This window comes from Silurus aristotelis (genome assembly GCF_946808225.1).
Source record: "Silurus aristotelis genome assembly, chromosome: 25".
In the NCBI taxonomy this organism is placed as follows: Eukaryota; Metazoa; Chordata; class Actinopteri; order Siluriformes; family Siluridae; genus Silurus; species Silurus aristotelis.
Window position 1 is genome coordinate 17848319 of NC_139598.1, and position 20684 is coordinate 17869002.

At 37.1% G+C, this 20684-nt stretch overlaps 2 protein-coding genes across 2 annotated transcripts; one reads left to right on the forward strand and one right to left on the reverse strand.

Moving 5' to 3' along the window:
- Positions 1–773: 773 nt before the first annotated feature.
- rbm8a (RNA binding motif protein 8A) lies at positions 774–3948 on the reverse strand. Its single transcript, XM_083529749.1, has 6 exons — positions 3810–3948; positions 3204–3263; positions 3037–3114; positions 2767–2903; positions 1569–1705; positions 774–1311 (listed from the first exon to the last, which is right to left on the reverse strand). The coding sequence occupies exons 1-6, from the start codon at positions 3874–3876 to the stop codon at positions 1266–1268; spliced, it is 525 nt and encodes a 174-aa protein (XP_083385875.1). The 5' UTR covers positions 3877–3948; the 3' UTR covers positions 774–1265.
- A 3121-nt stretch (positions 3949–7069) lies between these two features.
- On the forward strand, positions 7070–9415 carry LOC310719524 (apolipoprotein A-II-like). The gene is made up of 4 exons (XM_083529342.1): positions 7070–7164; positions 7274–7344; positions 7437–7572; positions 9097–9415. Exons 2-4 carry the CDS (start codon positions 7299–7301, stop codon positions 9314–9316), a joined length of 402 nt encoding a protein of 133 aa, XP_083385468.1. The 5' UTR covers positions 7070–7164; positions 7274–7298; the 3' UTR covers positions 9317–9415.
- The last annotated feature ends 11269 nt before the right edge of the window (positions 9416–20684 follow it).

The window sequence follows — 20684 nt, forward strand, 5'->3', positions numbered from 1 at the left end:
TGTCCTCTTTTTAAATTTATTTAAATAAACCCTAAATGATAATCCCATGCTAAGACTAAGAGTATTCATTCGTTTCCTGAAAACAATTAATGAACAGGAAAGGAAAAATGACTATTAGCAACATTCAGTGTTTAATTGAATAATTTCGATGGGACAAAATGCATCAATCAAATCTGCCTCTGAATGAGTGACGTCAGATTATTACATAGAGTCAACGGAAATCCCACACAATTATTTAAAACAGCATAACATACTTCCACCTCCAGTTAGAGATACCTGAAACACCTGAACTAGCATCAAGCTAACCAGTAAATTCTGAGAAATTTATTTATCGGTGTTAATGCCATGCAAACATCAGTGGCTGTTTTCATAGTAATAGATATATTTAAAGTGAAACACTTGAGTATTACACCAAACATGAGCTTTACCAGGTCCTGCACTCAAGAACTCCAGGATCTTCTTTGGTGGGACAAAATCATGCCTGCTAACATCTGTGTACCTTCTTGAAGGTCTACAATCATTGCTACAGGTAACGTGAGTAAGGACAGGGTGCTGCTACAACATTTACATGTCAGTCTTTTGGCAGACGCCCAGACAGAGGGACCAACAATGATTTATTTAGGAAGTTGAGGGTTGCAGCAGCAGTAGTGGGATTCGAACTCATGACTACCGGGTGAGAATTCCATCACTTTAACCAGTGAGTGGCCAACAGGTGGTTCCTCATTATTTTCAAGCTTTTAACTCAACAATTAACACACAGCACACAGCGAAACTCATCCACAAACACGTTTATTGGAAGTGAAAAAACATCACTAAAAAAAAAAGAAGTTCAGGCTCAACATTCTTTTGTGGCGTAACCCGAATTCGCTTCGAAGAATCAGTTTCATTGATTTTTATACAAAAATTTCACGCAAAACCAAAAAAAAACCCACAAAAAAACGTGACTATACAAAAATAGTTGAATCGCAACTGCACAAACACAAAAGTCCCCCTTTACACCTCGACAATCCTCTAATGAACAAGTTTACGACAGAGTTTTAAAACCAGGTAATAACAGGGTCATATTTTTAGAAGAGAAATGCTATGAAAACGTGATGCCAAAACGGTGCACATCAGAACCTGATCACATATAAACCCGAACTTGTTGCTCCTAATATTAAGATTTATTTTTTGTCGACCTGAAAACAGTCAGATTTCTTAGTTGTTGAGAATGTACAGAGAAAACTACAGAGAACATCAGAGGGGGAGGGGGGGGGTGTTTACGCTCAGCGCCGTCTCCTGTCTGGACTTCTGCTCCGCCTTCTTCCTCCCCTACGAGAGACAGAAAAAAAGGAAAATTATAATAAACACATTTATAAAGACACCTGATCTAATAAAGAAGGGAAAAAAAAAAAAAAGACAGAAAAAAGATTATATATATATCTCTCAATCTGCCGGATATCATGTCTGTGGCACTGGTCTGACGGCTCCTCACACACACTCAACACGTAACACTCGAGCGCGAGACTCCTCATACGATGATATTTTTTGTCTGATTCTGTGGTTGTTGTACAAAATCCGATCCTCACCTCCTCTTACTCTTTGGAGGCCCTCGAACAAAGCCCCAGTCCACGCTGATGGGCTGACCCATGAGCTCCTGGCCGTTCAGTCCCTCCATCGCAGCCTGGGCTTCTTTATACGTCTCGTATTCTACCAGCGCGTAGCCCTGTGAGCAACAAACACCAAATAACACGCCACAATCACGTATGAGTGAGTAACAGAAGCAGGAACACAATTAACCCACTTAAACAGTTGAATATTGCAGAGAAGAGCCGTAATGAAGAGCTGTGGAAGTCCTGTAAAACACTGCCACCCAGTGGATGGAATAATAATAATAATCCACTGCACATTAAAAAAAGCCGACCCCAGACGAGGTCAAGTGGAGCTCAAACTGTCGCAGCGGAATACCAGTATGAAGAGCCAACAGCAAACCAAGTTCACTTTCTACCCGAAAAAACACCATTTTATTCATGATGTTGCAAAATTATGCTTTAAAAGTCATTCACTCACATGAACTTTAGTAAATACATCACTGGTAATTGTGTAGAAATTTCAATCTCATATTTCATGCCATATGTATGTAGAACATCTCGATCTGGACGCCCACACTTTTCTGATCATAAGTAATCAGACGTGTTTGAGATCGGAATAGAGTTCTTGGTGCAAAAGGTTTTAGAAATCAGTTAGTCTAGAAAACAGTCCGACTATTTGACCACGGTGTGTCGAGTTTTATTGTGGTACCTTAAGAACTACAGTGGACAGGTGGCTCCTAAAAGATTTGCACGTCCTCAGGTCTTTTGCTTACTGAAACCTGATTGGCTTTTTTATTTTAATGATGCAACAAATTATATATAATCTTTTATAACAGCACTAAATTTATTAAGGTGCATTTATTAAAAAAGTTAATATAAACGAGGCAAAATTTAAACCTTCAACGCGACATTTATTTACGACGCCCCCTTATTTTACTCAGATATAAGAGAGGAAAAAAAACTGATACACCAAGTCTCACATCAGCACCAAAATCTGCCACAGTGAGCACATCCGGCAATTAAAACGGTCCGTGTGGAAACAAAGCAAAAGAGCCATTTTGTCTCCATGCTCTACATTGAGTTTGGTTTCACTAATAATAAATATACATTCGCATCAATATAATGTCCATGGCCATGTTGATTAGAGTATTAAAAACGTGAAACAGTATAGAACAGATACAAATGTGTGACTTGCCTTAAGGTAACCAGTCCTCCGGTCCAAATTGAGATGCAGATTCTTGATCTCACCAAACTCTGCAAATTTGTCGTGGATGTCTTCTTCCGTGGCCTCCTCGTGAACGCCGGTCACAAACAGGATCCAGCCCTCGACAGCTGCAAACACACACACACAGAGGTGTCAAACGCTACCACACAATCCGGTGTTAAACATTTTCAGAAGAAACGTCTGGAAACGGTGCTCCGGTTCCTCGTCACGTCTCTCAAACCAAACACGCGGCAGACTCACATCTCTGTGGTCCGGGCTCGTCGCCGTCCTGCTCCACCGTATCGTAATCTTCTCTAACCCTGGACCTCGCACCTTCATCTGTAAACAAACCACAAACGTGATTATTACATGTCTCATACACACACAAGTCAAACACACGATAAAGTGTTGGCATGAAATAAACTTACCAGATCCAAATCCACGTCCTTTCCTCTTCTTGGCTTTCTCTTTTAGTTTGTGAATGCTTTCTGTATAAACATTATAGAAAAGAAGTCAACAAATTAATTTAACACCAGACAGCAGTGAAGAATGTTTCTCATTAACCTGACCATTGAAATGAATCAACCTCAAACACAAGGTGAGGTCTGATCTCAAATCCCTCTATGCTCCCTATATATGCACACTACAGAGTGTAGGGAAGAAGCCGCCTTTCTAGTGCACTTCGCTCAAAACTGAGTCATTTGGGACCAGTCCGATTTTACAGTTGAAACAATGCGTTTGTTAAACAATGCATTAAACAGTACGTGTACAATTTATAGAGGGAAAAAAAAATACAGTCAAGAAAGTGCCAGATAAATATATATATTAAACCTGGTTTAATTTAATAACTAGTTATCTGACGCAACAATAAATAGCGGGGGATGTATGAATTAGCCAGCTAGCATAGCGCAGGCAGGCGGACAAGGCCCAAACGTGTAAAACATTCAAAACCGTACAAAATAACTCCCTGAACGCGTTTATTGTTTTACAAGAACCCCGAGGTGAAATTCACCACGCAAATATATCAACAATACCGTCACCATCTTCGTCCATAGGAAAGTCCTCGCCACCCGCTTCGTGAAGATCCAACACGTCCGCCATGATGCCCGTCGGTCTGAGAAAACTTGCGCAAGCGCACTGCGCACTTCCGTCTTTGTGAAGCGTATACAAAAAAAAGGCCGGGCAAAATGGTCCACCTAGCGTCTGTCCAGCGCAACTGCAGATGCGTAAAAAAGAAAAAACATAAACAAACAAACATGAACATTAAAATAACATAATATAGAACTTTACATAAACAGAACAGATCATTTTTGAGTTAATTTTATTCCTTTGATCAGAAATAAGATAAAAGGTCACATAAAAATCATCAGATCCCCAACACGTCTACATACACAGACTCTGACTACAGTTATGAGCACATGTAATCTGTGCATAAGGCTAATATCTATATATACTTATTACTATACTTATTATTTATTAATATCTTATTACTATATATACATTTATTCATACACACCATATATTATTACCTACTGCACCTTCTGTACGTTATTCACTCTCACTCCTGTACATATGGACCACATGCACTTATTTATCGTACTGTTATTTATTATAAATAGGACACTTATACACTTCTGTCTGTCTGTCTGTCTGTCTGTCTGTCTGTCTGTCTGTCTGTCTGTCTGCCTGCCTGCCTGCCTGTCTGTCTGTCTGTCTGTCTGTCTGTCTGTCTGTCTGCCTGCCTGCCTGCCTGTCTGTCTGTCTGTCTGTCTGTCTGTCTGTCTGTCTGTCTGTCTATAAATCGGTAATCAACTTTAATACATTTACACTGAAAAAGTCTTGGTTTTAAAATGGAAAATATGAATTCCACTCTCTCCTGCTGATCCTGAACAGTTGAATGTCCAGAAAGAATAATAAAAACCATTGAACCTTCAAAGATCTAAAATTCAGAATTCGAATGAAGGATTTAACATTGAATTCTTTCTAACTCTTACAATTATACCCTATTCATATTTATTACGATTTTGTAACAGTAAATCTACAGACTCGGGCCGTGTCTCGGGTCACTGGGTTGAATTTTTATTTATTTATTTTAATTTAATGTATTTCAACGATCATGTTTAAGTCTAAAATGTAGGTACAGTGGATCATTGCAGGCGAAATCCATTTTAATGTATTAATTTTTGAAAATGCTGTTCTAAGCGATTTCTCTGAACCATGCACTTAGCTGTGAACGATGCTGTACTCATGTGTAACTCTCGTTTACATTCGTTTGGGGAAAATAATAGCCGCGGGATATGGAGAGCATCGTGAATCCCGATCCCACCCGCAATGTTAAATTCTAATTAGTCTGAAATGGCATGATGTATGTACATCTCAAACGACATGCTGGTGATAAAGAAAAGAAAGAAACTGCGTGCTGGTCTGGGATCAGCCCTCAGCTCGCGACTCGGCCTGTGCTCAGTTCACTCTCAGCGTCTCTGAGCTCAGCTGTTAAGTAAATCTTAGTTGGAGCACTTCTGGCCTCATGCTGTGAAGCAAAGTGCTCAAATGGTGCACAAGATGGGTGGTTATTTTATAAAATGGTCCGTCTCCCGGGGGGCTGATCAGCCACGGCATTGAACTCGCCTGTGCTCCATCGGCGCCTCTGGACAGGCCCGAGTGCTGTTTTTCAAACGAGATATCGGTCCATTCTGCAAGCCAGTATGGGGTCTCGGGCATGACAGAAAAAGACAAAAGCAACACAGTGCCTCTTCCATCCTCATGCTAGCCTGGTCCTCCAATATTTTCAGAGCATCGTATCATAATATGGCAGTGTAACTACCACTTTGAGCACTCTTTCTGCCATAACCATAGGCTGCAATCATTTTGAGACGGGTAGTCCTGACAAATCCAGCACAGAAAAAGCCAAAATGACTGCAATTCTTCGCTCCCATTATCGTACGTCCACTTCAGCTGAAGTTACCTAGTGATTGGGCATGAAAAATGTCCTCAGAGACGACGCTAATCACAGCAGGGAGAGCTACAATATTAGCACGGGGGTTAAAACACATATAGAATCACAAGCTTATAGAATCAGTGTGTGGCCACGGGAGTTTTATTTTCCTGGAAATATACTTCATCAGCGGCGTAGCCCTGCCTCGAATCTGTAGATAAATCCAATCAGTGCGAGATAGAAAGAGTTCAGGCAGACTTTGTCCTTATGGACATTAAGCTGTAAAACTTTGTGAAGTCATTGTTCCCGGGAGCAGCAGAAATCATTTCACCGTCATTCCTACCAATCATCCATCAGTGGGTTATACTGTAGTTTCATTAAAAAGTCATTTTTGTCCTCAACAAAATATCAGTTATTTATATTTTCGTATAAAGATACACACGCTGCACCTTCTTCCTGGCTTTTCATTCTCCATAACAAATACATGAACATATATATATATATATATATATATATATATATATATATATATATATATATATATATATATATATATATATATATATATATATATAAATTGATATTATAAATATACTTTAAATCAGCGTGTTAATAACGCGTGAACACAAATGTATTTTAAAGGCACTCGTTTTATTAACGCGCGATTGATGCAGCACGTATTTCTGTTTGACCATTTTTATAAAAAAAATGCAATAAAATAAATAAATGAAAAACAAGCCAAAATTAAAACTTTTAACGTGACACATTCATTTACAACATCATTTTTTAGTCAGTTAAAAAAAAAATTTTTATAAAAAATTCACTTAAAATCCGCCATGAAGCGCATGTCCGGCAATTAAAACTGTCCGTGTGGAAACAGCAAACATTTCATCTGGTGTCCTGCGTAACTTAAAACACCACAATTACTTTAAAACATTTACAAGAATATTTTGTCAGTTATTTTATGAGTTTGGTTTCACTAATAATAAACATACATTTGCATAAATGTAAATAAATGTACATTTATATTCGTCTGTGTTTATGTTGATTTAAGTATTAAACACTTATTAATTTAAGGTGCATTTAGAGCAAAAGAAAATGTGTGATTAAGATGAGATTAATCACGAGTTCACTCATGACAATCATGAGATTAACTGCAATTAAATGCTTTAATTCGATGGACAGATTTATATAAATAAACAAATTAATGAATTTAAATGTGATGTGTAAGCACTTGGTTCCTTGATAGAGACTTAAACTGGGTCTAGAGTCAGATTGCTGAACTTTGACTCGATCTCCTCTGTGTCAAGTGATGCCTCAAGGTTCGGCAGCCAACGCAGCATTTAAACGCTTCATCAAGCTGATGTCGTCAACCTCGTTATCACCCTGTGACCTCTGGAGCTGCTATAAAAAGGCCCGGTGCAAAATAAAGTCCTACACATTCAGGAGTGAAGGTAAGAGCTCCATTTTCCATCCATACAATCCGATTTGGAGTGAGTTTGACATGAATATTCCATTTGTATTCTCTGTATTTACTCCAGTAACCACAGGTTTCTATTGTAGGTGAAGCCTTACCTGGTCTACAATCATGAAGTTCTCCCTCGTCGCTGCCCTCGTCGTGGCTCTGGCCATCGGTGAGATTTTAATGCTCTTTGTTTAAAGTACTGCAGTAGTCTTGTAGTTTTACTCCGATTGTATGTAATGCTTTTTGTTTTGTTGTGAACAGGATCCCAAGCTGCCAGCCTGGTGAAAAGAGAAGCTGCTGAATTGCCTCCTGAGGTTGAAAAGATTGCCAGCTACTTCCAGGACCTCATCCAAAACCTTAAAGCCCTCGAGACCCCCGATCTGGCCAACAGGGCCAAGTGAGTTAACCTTCATTTACTAATTATTTATATTTATGATATCACATTCTTTTTTTCCATCATTCTAAGTTGCCTACATGGTTTACACGTGGCTTCCAAAAGCCATTCCCATGGAAATGTGATATTTAATGCTGAATAAATAAATATATATATATATATTCAGCATATATATTATTTTTTATATATATATATATATATATATATATATATATATATATATATATATATATATATATATATATATATATATATGAATATATGATTTTTATTTATTTCTTTGGTTTCCACCAAATAATTGTTCGTGTGATTCCCTATTATACAGTTTTTTTTTTAACTGTTAAATATAGGATCAATTATATAAATAAGGGCTGCTTTTGCTTTGTTTCCACACGGACCGTTTTAATTGCTGAACGTGTGCATCATGGCGGATTTTGGTGCTGAATTGAGACTTGGCGCATCATTAAACCAAATGTTTTATGATTAAAAAGTATTTTCCAGTGACGTTTATAATTTTTTTTTCTATCTGAGTAAAGAAAAGATGTCGTGAGTAAATGTGTGTTGTGCAGAAGGTTTTAATTTTGCCTCATTTTATTTAATTGTTTATATTTTTAATTAAAGAAAAAAAAAAAGATTAAACAGAAATGCACGCTGCATTAATCGTGCGTTAATAAAATTAGTGGCGTTATAATGGATTTGCATTAATGCATCGTTAACGCGTTCATTTTGAGAGCCCAAATATATATATTTCTTTAGTAGTCCCATTTCCCTAAAATTACACCTTTTTCACTATGTCTGTTTGCTTGAGTGGCACCTTCACTACTTCTTTCTGCACTATTGTTGTTATTTCATGATGTGTACATTTTAAATAGTTACTCTTCTCATTTTGTACGTTTTTACTACTTAAACTACTTTATGTAATGTATTTGCTTGAATATATTTCAGTGTTTGATACCTGCATGATGCTTGATGCTGTGCTCAGGGTTTAGTTTAATCTTCCTCTCTATAATTCTTGTTCAAAATAAATGATTGATATATATATATCATTTATTTTGAACAAGATAATATTTATTTTGAACCAAATAATTGTTCGTGTGATTCCCCTTTGATTTCACAGGTTTATATATATATGTGTGTGTGTTATTAAGCTGAATAAGTCCTTAATAAGTGCTTTAATTCTTAACATATATTTTAAAAACTATTATATCTTCACTATTTATATGTAGAATTCTCGATTCTCGATGCCTAAACTGAAAAATGATTGAAACTATTGTCAGGTTAACGGTAATTACTGTGTATTGTTTAATTACTGCTACTTTCTAATGCTGCTAAAATAGTGCTGGAATAAAGTACAGCTGACTCGTTCACTGAGGTCCCTGTGGCACCTAAACAACAACTGATATTCATTGCATCAGAAATATATACACTTTGATAGAAAGCCATTAAACTATACCTCACAAGATCTCTGCAGAAATCAAGGCAAAGCCGTGAAGGAAACGTCTCTAACGTCACTGTGTTTCTGTTTAGGACCTACCTCGAGGAGAGCAGAGCTCAGCTCATGCCTGTGGTTCAGAAGCTCCAGGAGCAGCTGTCGCCCCTCTCAAGCAACATCGAAGAGCAGGTGGAGCCTCTGGCCGCCTCGGTCCGTGCTCAGATCACCCCCTACACCAACCTGATGCAAAGTCAGATCGAGGACATGCTGAAGTTCGTGGTTGATCAGACCAAGGCCATCCTTCCCCCTCAGTAAAGATTAAAACCCAGAAAAAAGCCGGGATGGGAAACTAACATCGCCCTGTGACTGCCATCGCTCGCATATCTGAAGCAATAAAAGGGTTCAAAGGCTTTACATTCGTGAGACTCTTATTATATTATTGTTTATTTACAGGTTTAAGTGTTTATCAGATGGATTGTGTTAACTTACAGTAGTGCGTGTTCGTGTTTATTTTTTACACGTTTGCGCATACAAACCATGTCTTTTGTTCCCCCACATAAAATTCTTTCGCACAATTAAAATGGAATAAATCATCCCATTTTTCACGATTTCATTTATATTCTCTCATTAATGATTTCATTTTCATGTCAAAGGTTTCCACCAAATAACTGTTAATGTTCCCCAGTGATGTCACAATTATTTTTATTTTTATTTTGAGTCATATATTAGAAAAATATAGGATAAGCTTATACATATATTATATATAAATAAGGGCTGTTTTTGCGATGTTTCCACACGGACCGTTTTAATTGCCGAACGTGTGCATCATGGTGGATTTTGGTGCTGATTTGAGACTTGGTGCTTCATTAAACCAAACGTTTAAAATTTATTTTCCAGTAAAGTTTACTATTTTTTTTTATATCCGAGTAAAGAAAAGACGTCGTGATTAAATGTGTGTTGCGCCAAACGTTTTAATTTAATTTTTCATTTTTTTTATATTTTTATTAAAACAAAAACAGTTAAACAGAAATGCGGATGAATGCGTTATTAACACGTTAATTTTTCACAACCCAAAGAATATATATAATATATATATATATATAAAAATAGAATAAAGGGTAAATTACTACAAAAGACACAGATGAGAATTACAAAAGGATCATTTTATTGTGCAATTGTATAAAACTTTCTATATAACACTCAGATATAACAACCCCCCCCCCCCCGAAACCACTCACATCATCACATGCGTACTGAATTGATTTCCTGAATCACTTGGATGATGTCCGAGTCAAACAGTCTGATCTGTACATGCGTAAGAAAGACCCTGAGCATCCAGGCAGTAAGTCTGGGGTCCAAGCAGCAGCATCTACAAATCCTATCCTGCAAGCGAGGGAGAAATACTGATTATAACTCTGATAAAAACCCAAAGATCTGATCAAAAGTAAACCAGTAAAAAAACAACAACAACAGAAAAAAGCTGAAAAGAGATAAATCTGATCAAATACATGCATCACTGTAGATTCATCAGCAGTGTAAAAGACATGAAAAAAAAGATCCTTCTGTACATATAATGTATATACATTTATTTATTAATACATTTATTTATTAATACATTTATTTTTTTATTTATTAACACATTGTAAGATTTTCTACCTTTAATGTAACTGAATTTATATTAGTACCAGAACAAATCTGACTTGTTTGATATTTTTTGTTTCCTCTATAAATGCACCACACACACACACACACACACACACACACACACACACACACACACACACACACACACACACACACACACACACAGAGCTCGGCTAGGAAATATGAAATTGTGTGGTTTTGTCTGAGATGAAATACAGACAGATGTTGGTTAAATATAAATAAATAATAAATAAATACATACAAAATAAATAACAGACATTCGAAAAATTACAAATCTTCACTTAAGTTAATATAATAATCATAGAAATAAACAAATAAACAAACAATCAACCAAACAAACAAATACATAAATAAACAGGGGCCTTTAGAGCAAATTACGACCATCATGTTAAGTATTTTGTGCTCTGGAGCTCCAACAGGACGTATTAGTTTTATAAGGTAATTACTTATACAATATCAGAGGTAAATTTGATGTGATTTGTGCTTTTGTTTAACTCATCGTGTTTTAGATGGAACTAATTGACACCAGTATCTGTACAGCCCTCAGAGCCTTCAAAATCCATTTGATTCATAAAACTGGGACGTTTTTGTGTCAACAAAAGCAACAATTTTCATTCCTGACGATCATTAAGGTAAATCCTTACACATTGTGGCAATTAAACAATTAAAATGATCCATTAGGTTTATTATTATCCTTCTGTACCTTTATTTGTGCACCCTGACCATCACACCCATATGTGGTTCTTTCCAAAAAAACTGTTCCTGCACAATCATCAGTATCAGTATAGAAAGTCTCTGTAAGCTGTAGCGCTGCGTTTTCTATTTAAACACATGACCACTGCTCCATGAGCTTCAGTGTTAAGGTTGCAGTAGAAGATCTGAAGTGTCCGCTGCAGAACTCTGACCTGCTCAACCCCAATGAATACGTTTGAGATAAACTGAAACATTATCTAATATCACTTATCACAAGAGAAGAGAAGAGAAGAGAAGAGAAGAGAAGAGAAGAGAAGAGAAGAGAAGAGAAGAGAAGAGAAGAGAAGAGAAGAGAAGAGAAGAATAGAGCCTTTTAAAACAGAAATAAATCTGAAATGAGATGTTCAACAAGAACATCTAGGGGTGAACAGACATTTGGACATGTAGTGTATGTAGTTTTATTATTATTATTATTATTATTATTATTATTATTATTATTATTATTATTATTATTGCTTTATTCAGATACACACTGTATGAAATATAGACCGTGGATTCTCTGAACCTGAGAAAACAGTTTCCGGCTTGTAAAACTGCAACTGGAGCACTCAGAGAAATCCGTCTGCCTTTTCATCACGTGACTGGAAGTAAAAACACGATATGAACAAATCTAAAGGGCGAGATAAATATTTTTTTTACTCTCAGACACTTCTTACTGGGGCGTATTCCTATTTTGTTCCCTTTAAGTAATTCCATTCCCTTCCTTTTTTCCACATTTCCAGAAATGACCATCTCTAATCGCCCAAAAAATCAAAATACGACTTAAAAAATGTCACGCTAGTTACGGTATGCTAGCTCCACATTTCGGAAATCATCAAAGATGACATATTGTACATAATATTTACTCATACACGACCTGATTTGGTCTTTAGAACAAAAATCTCCATAAAAAAAGCAAATGTGTTTCAAGCAAAAATATAAAAACGGGATTAAACAACATAAAGAATTTACGAAACGATCAATTGTTAATTCAGCCAGCAGGGGGCAGCATTCTCTCAAAAACAAAGGAGATTGTCAGGTACCTTTAAACCATTACTTATTAAATTAATTAAGATCAACTTGTTTGCCTTGAAATATTAATAAAGGTTAACTATAGCAATCATTTCATGTAATATATTAAATAAAAAATGAATTCACACTTTATAAAACATGTACCCTCCATAATGGGATGCAAGTGTCTCCCAAATTTTATCCCTTTTTTTTTATCATAATTTTCATCAGGTGGTGTGGTAAAGCCGGGGGTCTCAGGGCAGTAAGGGAGACAAGGACTTGTTGTCTGCTTAAAAATCACCAACAACAAAATCACTAGTCTTCCACACCGCCACGCTGAGCACAAAACATCTCCAATTTATTTATTTTTATTGATCGATTTGAGATCATGTGAGATCTTACAGAAGCACTAGATCACTGAAATACATTACGGGGTTCGTTTGGCTTTCTGGCATTTTTTAGTACATTTTTATAGAACTGTATTTTATCCACAAATGAAGAAATTTCATTTATTCGTTTGTTAAGTTTTCGTCTGATATTGCAAATATAAAACACTCCATATAAAGTCTTATAAAGGCGACACGATTTGGGTTTTTTTGCACGTGAAAGTGCAAGTCGTCTATCTTTAATTATCTAATAAGTCCAAGAGTGATCCTTAATATTAAGTCAAGTGGCTTTTATTGTCATTTCACTTGAATAAACTTGCTATAGTATATTGTGAAACGTATCAACGTTCCTCCAGGACCGAGGGGATTTATAAAACCACAGAAATGGACAAAATATAACACAGAAACAGACCCACACACACATGAAGTGCAGCAACACAACACAACAACATTGAATCAGTGCAGCACCGGACAGCTCCACATGGGATATTGGCTGTTTAATAATAAGAAATAAAAACATGAGAATGTAAATCTGATACATGTGATATCCAAGTGTGAGTCCTAAATAATTAGAATTAAAATATACAAAAAATTAAAAAATTTGTCCAAACTACTAGAGTTTGGAGAAAGATGAGAGAAAAGCTCTAAATTTCTCCAAACCTTTACAGAGGAAAAATCTTTTTTTCGATGTAACAATCCGGGAGGCACAAGTGATCACTGGATTTTAGTGTATTGTGAGAATGTGTAATATGTTATATCTTGGAGTGTGCACATGGTGTAGAGGTGAAATTCATTACTAAATAACTAAAAACTCAAAGAAAAATCGTTCTGCACTTTTCCTGCGTTCAGGACTTTACTCTGTCTGTACGATTTCAATGGGAAATGTGGAAAGAGGGTATGATTTGAAGCAAAAATTGAGGCTAAATGAGCTTTTAGGATACAAATTCAGCAGTAAAATGCATGAACGTTTGGTGAAAGTGCAAAAGGTTCCCTTTTAGCATTAAAACAATTAATGCAGGACCAGGATCTCAAATCCATTTTTTTTATGAAGGCATGAGTGTTGTGACAGTCATTTCTTGAACCTTCGATAATTTCATGCATCTAATTCTGAGTAAAATCTGTTACGTATGAATCGGAGCTTGCGTTGGATCTTTAACGTGAAGTTGAACCTCTGAGCCATACATCAGGTTTTACTACGATTTCGGTTTCGCTATGCAAATTCAGGAATTTGCATATCTCGCATGAGCATCCTGATGTCACAGCGTTCCTGTGAGGATGAACAGGAAGATACATTGTTGCATCACTTCCAGGGCAGCAGTTCACTCTGCAACCTCGAGATCTCTCACAGCTCCATAAAACTACACCAGTGCCGTGTCGTTTGGTTAAAATAAAAGCACGAGGAAGATGTGCAACGTTTAGAACTAAAAGTAATGAAAAAAACAAAGCAGGAAATAAAATAGTACTTACCCGTTCGTTCGAAAGCGTCATTTTGGTGGCAATCAGGAGGAAAAAAACCAAAAAAAAATCATTAGTAATAAAAAAATATTTTAAATAGAGATCGTTTGGATAAATCTTCACCTTTCTGAGTTCTGAGTTGTTCAGAAAAACGGCCTTCTGTGTGAGACGAGACGAGACGAGACGAGATGAGACGACGTCTGCGACTCTCTGACCAGCAGTTGCACACTGACAGATGTTTTTCCTGGGCACGGGTTATGGTTTTTTTACTCAAAGCTGACAGACAGGCAACCCACAGCCGCCCTGCACACAGGTGCTATTCAAGATATGGAGTAAAAGAAATGACGTCACTGCGAGTAAAAAAAAAAAAAAACGCCTTCTCTTCGCACACCAGTCCCCACCCTCAACATCCACCTCCACCTCTACCTACGACTCTCCTCACACGTTTCTTCTGCGCTGACCAGCATCTACGCGTCGGGTTTTTGTACGATGAATTGTTAAAAAAAAAAAAAACACGTCTCGTGTACACTTTCATTCCAAATCAAAGTCGTAGCTTTATGAAACACGCGGAGGCCGTGATCGAGACGCCGTCGAAGCAGCCTGTTGAATTACAGACTAAAAAACACATAGATACGGATGAAGTTCGAGGCACCGAGCGCTTTCACCCCAGCAACAGTGGAGTGCTGGCCTTGGTGATAGTTGCTAGGCAATCGAAGGAAACACAATGGCCTCCTTAGAAATCAAAAGGCCTTAAGTGGGCTAAAAGAAACCGTGGCAGCAGCAAAAACAACGCCCAAGCACCAAACTGCATGCGCTCGTCATGAAGACAATCAGATAATGAGGAGATCGAGATGTGACCCGATAACGAAGGGGGAAAAAAAGTTCGCACTCAGAAACCGGATTTGTTCCTGTTTACTATCTGATTTTTGCTCTCTTCCATGCACACATTTATCTACGACTCAACCTGATTTCTATCATTCACACAAAAAAACTTAAACAAAATTCTAATTCTGCTTATGAAAGTGAACTCATTTAGATACAAACAATTATTTATTGATGTTTCCAATCACAGTCTTAGATGAAATGTTTTTTTTTTGCAAAATATATTTTAATGTAAATAATTTTTCATGCAATTCCGAGTAATAAACCGCATCGCATATGCTGTACTTCATCACCCCATTTAATGCACTGAAGGTTCGGTCTCAAGGCTGTTTGGAGAGTCACATGACAGGACGTCGTTTTTCCCCACAATAAAATCAGGAACCTAAAATTTGCTTTCGAAATAATTTTTGTTCAAATTTATACATTTTTTACAATCATGTATTTTTATATGGCAACCAAATACGAAAGACAGAAAACTCAGTGAAATGGGGAATTTCTTGATTTATAGAATTAAAATCGAAGTCTGAAAAAGTGTCAGTGTTTAATAACATGTACGTTTATTAATAACTTTATTGAAGTGAAACTCAAAAAATAGCACCTGATTAAAAAAATCACAAATAATTCAGCATTAAAAACATTTATTTCAATTATTTTGTAACCTCCCATTTTTATTTATTTATATCAATGCTATTAATGTATTATAATAATATTATTACGACACTATTACTACAATATATTATATTATATTAAATTAAATTAATATAAACGGTGCACATTTGCTTATTATTTATGTGTCACCGCTCACATTCTTCATCCACACAAACCACATCTATGAGGACATTTCTATAGTATCTACAGAGGGTAGCAAAAACAAAAGGATAAAAAAAAAAAACCACCTCAAGGTTCATGAAAACAAAATACACTTTAATACAATTATCATTAATATTAATAATAATATGAATATTCACATTATTATTATCTGTAATTAATTAAACACCTTTCAATTCACTTCATATTTCCATTAAACGTTAAACAAATATTAAATGAAGCTTTTTTTCAATTTGTTCTTCCTGCCTTCCGTTTCTATATAAAAATATTCCAACACACACACGCACACACACACACACACACACACACACACACACACACACACACACACACACACACACACACACACACACAAACACACTAACACACTTCAAATAGTTATAAAGGTCAGGAATGTGTGTGTTGATCTGCAATAGGAATAAAAACTTCCACAGTATATAAACATCTCTCTAATCAGATTCATGTTAATGTGTGAAAGTATGTGCACCCCTGTGCTTAAAGAAAAATGGTATCACTTTGTGCTGCTATTATGTATTATAATAATATATATTTATATACACACCCACACACACACACAATTGTGTAGGACGTCTTTGGATGCAGGAGCATTGAATTTTTTCCCTCACTTGAGTCCCAAACACAAAACCTGGTCCATGAAGATCTATTTTCTATGGGTTGGAGAGGAAGATCTCCTGCTATAAAGCTCCAAACCTTTTGAACACCTTTGGGATGAATGTGAATGCTGACTGCACTCCAGATTGGATGTTACATTTGATTGGATATTTTTTACAGGAAATGTTACTTTGTTAGGGTTTGTTTTGCTGAAACAGTTTGTGCAGATGGCCAGTGGAAAAAGTCAGCCTTGTGGAACATGTTCAATTGCTAACAGAGAAGATCTTGAAATAAGCAATGTGTTCTTCAGGATTTTTTCAATCCGCTGCTTCGCCTTAATGGTTACCACAGAAAAATATAGATTATCAGAAGCAAATGTTAAAAAATCCCTGCTTTCTGCTTCCATACGTACATAAGGTCCGGATTTTTCCATCATCCATCTGCATGGAAGAGATAAGAAAGTTGTCTGGAGAACCTTCTAAAAGTTTCCTCCTGCCCTTCGTGCCTAGCATGGGGCTGTTATGGTGGATTTTTTGGGGGTTTGAGGACAAAGCGCACAATAGAAGGCCAATCTGGAAAATGTGCACCAAAAGGTCTTTCATAAACACTCCAGAAACATTAGAGAGATGATGTTTACTGTAAGTAGCGCACTCCCTTTTACCTGCTTCAATTTAATTTTCATTTTCCCCAGCTGGGCAGTTGTGAGGGCAGAAAAAAAAAGCATCTCACTCCCTAAAACACACACACATACACACAATTATTCACACACACACACACACACACACACACACACACACACACACACACACACACACACACACACACATTGAGATGGAAAGATAATAACAGGTACATCGGTGGCCATTGGGCCGTAATTCGGAAGCAAGAAACCAAAGAAAAGTTTGCAGTTTAATATTCCATGATGAAATAATATCAGCATCTTCCCATACAGGTCGTTCTTCCAAACACTCAGAGAACACAAGGGTACTAAATGGTACCACTGTTGTGGTGCCATCAAAAGCTCTCTGAAAGCTAATACAGGGTACATTAGCGCTCCTTTGGGTGTAATAAGGCACATTTACATCATTTTAAAAGCTATACATTTAACGGAGCAGAAGATGCACCTTCAAGAACATTCAAGAACTTTATGGTCATGCTTGGCCATAGATCCGTTCAGCAGGTCATAAAAAAGAGATGTTGTGAAATATTTTGCAGAATGGACATGGAACAGGAAGTAACAGTACTTCTTTAATGTTAAAGGTACAGTTTGGTAGACTTTTCCATCCTCAGACTTTAAAATCACACCGGAATTGTGTTTTTATTATTTTTTTTAGTAAACCAGGAGGATATTTTTATGTTTATTTTCACCCAGAAATCATGCACTGATCTGGATGTGTTTTCAGCCACAAATCCAATTAAGCAATTAGGTAAATCAATCAATCAATCAATCAATCAATCATGAAATTTAACCTTGTTTTAAAAGCAGTTGATATAAAGTTCATTGTTAATCTTATTTTTTTTAGAACAGTAGTCAGAGAGCAGTGGTCCGTGTGTGATCATTAATTGCCTCTCTCGTTTTTCTCGACTTTCTTTCTTTCTCGACTTTCTTTCTTTCTTTCTTTCTTTTTTTTTTTCAAACAAAGTCATTTAACTCGTTTTCCGTCTACATGCGCGAGCGCTCGTTTGGCAATTAGTGCGCCATTCTTTCATTAAGACGGGGTCAGGCCATTAACGACCCTGACACAATCAGGAGAAGAAAAAGGAAAAGAAGAAGGGAAAAAAAGAAGGGAGGAGAAAAAAATGACGCACGGTAAAAGAAAAGAAAGGCAGAGCGCGAGCTTTTGACGCGCCTCCTGGTGAGATCCACGCGCTACAGTAGTAGGAGGAGGAGGAGGAGGATGCTAAGGATGATGAGGATGATGATGATGAGGAGGAGGAAGGCAAAAATGCAAATTGCACTAAATTGTTCTCCGCGCAGGTGCGCGCGCTCTCCGCAGCCCGCTGAGTGACGGGTTTCCGCGGCTCCCGAATTGGAGGCGAATTAAAGCCTCCGGTTAAAAGGATGTGGTTTTCTTTTGTGCGCGCGAGTTGGGAAAAGCAGAAACGCAGCGGGAACCGGGACGGCATTTCGTTCACGAATAAAGTAGGCCATATTAATTGAATGCGATATTTTTTATGATGACTTTTTTTTTTATCGTATTTTTTTTTTTTAGTTTCATGACTTTTTTTTATGTGCAAGTCCATATGCTGAATTTTGGCCTCTCTAACAAATTCAACACACGATAATAAAAAAAATCAAGTCCTCATCCATAACTCCATCCATAAAAATCCTGTTCAAATAAAGAATAAATAAATAAATAATCTATATAAAAAAAAAAAAGTGACCTAAAACAAGCACTAATTGAGGCCCATGTGGGCAGGATGAACGCTGCCCCGTTAAAGGACTAAAAACTGAAGGTCAATTTTGTTGGAAGGTTGCAGTGGGGCTCAGTGTCCCATGTCCCCGGTTTCTTAAATTCTGAATCCTACCACATCAAACGTTGTGCTGGAATTGGATGTGAGGAGAAAGAACCATCAAATCTTCATCATACAGGACCACAGTGAAACCTGAGAAAATATGTCAATGCAAATGTTTCTTTTAGTCGTATTCATGTGATGAGAAATAATACACAACTACTCAGTTTCCTGCGTTACGCAGATCAGATGTTTGTTTGCTACTCATTTTAAAACTGCAGAAGATTTGTACAGGATTAATCATGAGCTTCAGCTGAACGTCAGTTTAGCAGAGACCAGATGGAACATTTCAAAGACTTTTGCAACATCTGCTTTTTCAGCCATATGCGGTTCTTGGAGGAACACAATTGTGTCGGACATCTTTGGATGCTGTAGCATGAAATTTGTCCTACACATAAACTAGGAGACCCAAACGCTTTCCAACTTGACAATGCTCCTGAGCACAAAGACAGCTCTATAAAGAGATGCTTTAGATGGGTTGGAGTGGAAGGTCTCCTGCTATATCTCCTCCACCCCTAAATGATCATCAATGAATGTAAACTCTGACTGCACCCCAGGCCTCCTCACCTTCTCACCTACATCAGTACCTGACTTTACTAACAGCCTTGTAGCTGAGTAAGTCTTCACAAATCCTCACAAAATCTAACAGAACATCTTCCCAGAAGAGTGAAGGTTCTTATAACAACAAATGGGGATGAAATGTGGGAAAAAGAAGCGCATAGCAAACTTATGGTCAGGAGTCTACAAACCTTTCCTTCTAGTGTAGATATAAATGTATCAACTACATTTACCCATCTTCACTAAGGGTGCCAATAGTTCTGAAGCTGTCTGTACATCGTGTTTTTTCCAGCCTCAGGAGGATTTGTTGAGATGTTCAGATGTAGAATTGGAGCAGGAAGAAGGTGTAATTCAGTTATAGATTATTTTAATGCAGAAAACTCACAATAATTTATTGTATAAAACGGTTTTACCTGCCAGAACACGTTCAGCCTGAGAGCTCCTAAATACACACACACACACACACACACACACACACACACACACACACACACACACACACACACACACACACACACACACGTCAATAAAAACAGTAAGTAAAGAGGTGTGTGTTCTGCCAACAACTGCACAGTGGAGAAGGAGAGAGGAAGGTGATGAGAAAGATGAAGAATTGAAGCGAAGCCTCACCCAAAAACAGTTTCAAATAAATTACAAGTTCTTGGCTGTGACTCGTGCAGTGAAGATGTTCCTAATAAAGCTGTAAACGTCTTCTCCTGAATCAGTCAGGTTCCAAGAAGAACCTTTATTCTTCCAAAATGAGAAACCTACATAATCTGAAGAACATTACATTACATTTCCTACACTGTCCCGAGTTTTAAGACCTTGTACAACAGTGCAAAAAAGAATCCAGATCCCTTAAGGGTTCTTGAGGTTGTTCCTCTGTGAGAAGAACTTTAAGGTTCTATGTAGAACCCTAAGTGTTTGAGCAAATCCTGAATCCTACTTAATGCTCAAAATTGCATAAAAACCAGAACCATTAAGGGTTTCGCATTTTCAAAACTTTTTAAAGTTCTTGCTTCTGAGCAACGTGTTCTCAG

Excerpts from the sequence above, each read along its gene's own strand:
- rbm8a (XM_083529749.1), bottom strand. The coding sequence starts at position 3,876 with ATGGCGGACGTGTTGGATCTTCACGAAGCGGGTGGCGAGGACTTTCCT. Across the intron at positions 1,706-2,766 it reads GGAGGACTGGTTACCTTAAG|GGCTACGCGCTGGTAGAATA; the intron begins GCAAGTCACACA and ends TGTTGCTCACAG. Across the intron at positions 1,312-1,568 it reads CCTCCAAAGAGTAAGAGGAG|GGGAGGAAGAAGGCGGAGCA; the intron begins GTGAGGATCGGA and ends TGTCTCTCGTAG.
- LOC310719524 (XM_083529342.1), top strand. The coding sequence starts at position 7,299 with ATGAAGTTCTCCCTCGTCGCTGCCCTCGTCGTGGCTCTGGCCATCG. Across the intron at positions 7,345-7,436 it reads CGTCGTGGCTCTGGCCATCG|GATCCCAAGCTGCCAGCCTG; the intron begins GTGAGATTTTAA and ends TGTTGTGAACAG. Across the intron at positions 7,573-9,096 it reads GATCTGGCCAACAGGGCCAA|GACCTACCTCGAGGAGAGCA; the intron begins GTGAGTTAACCT and ends GTTTCTGTTTAG.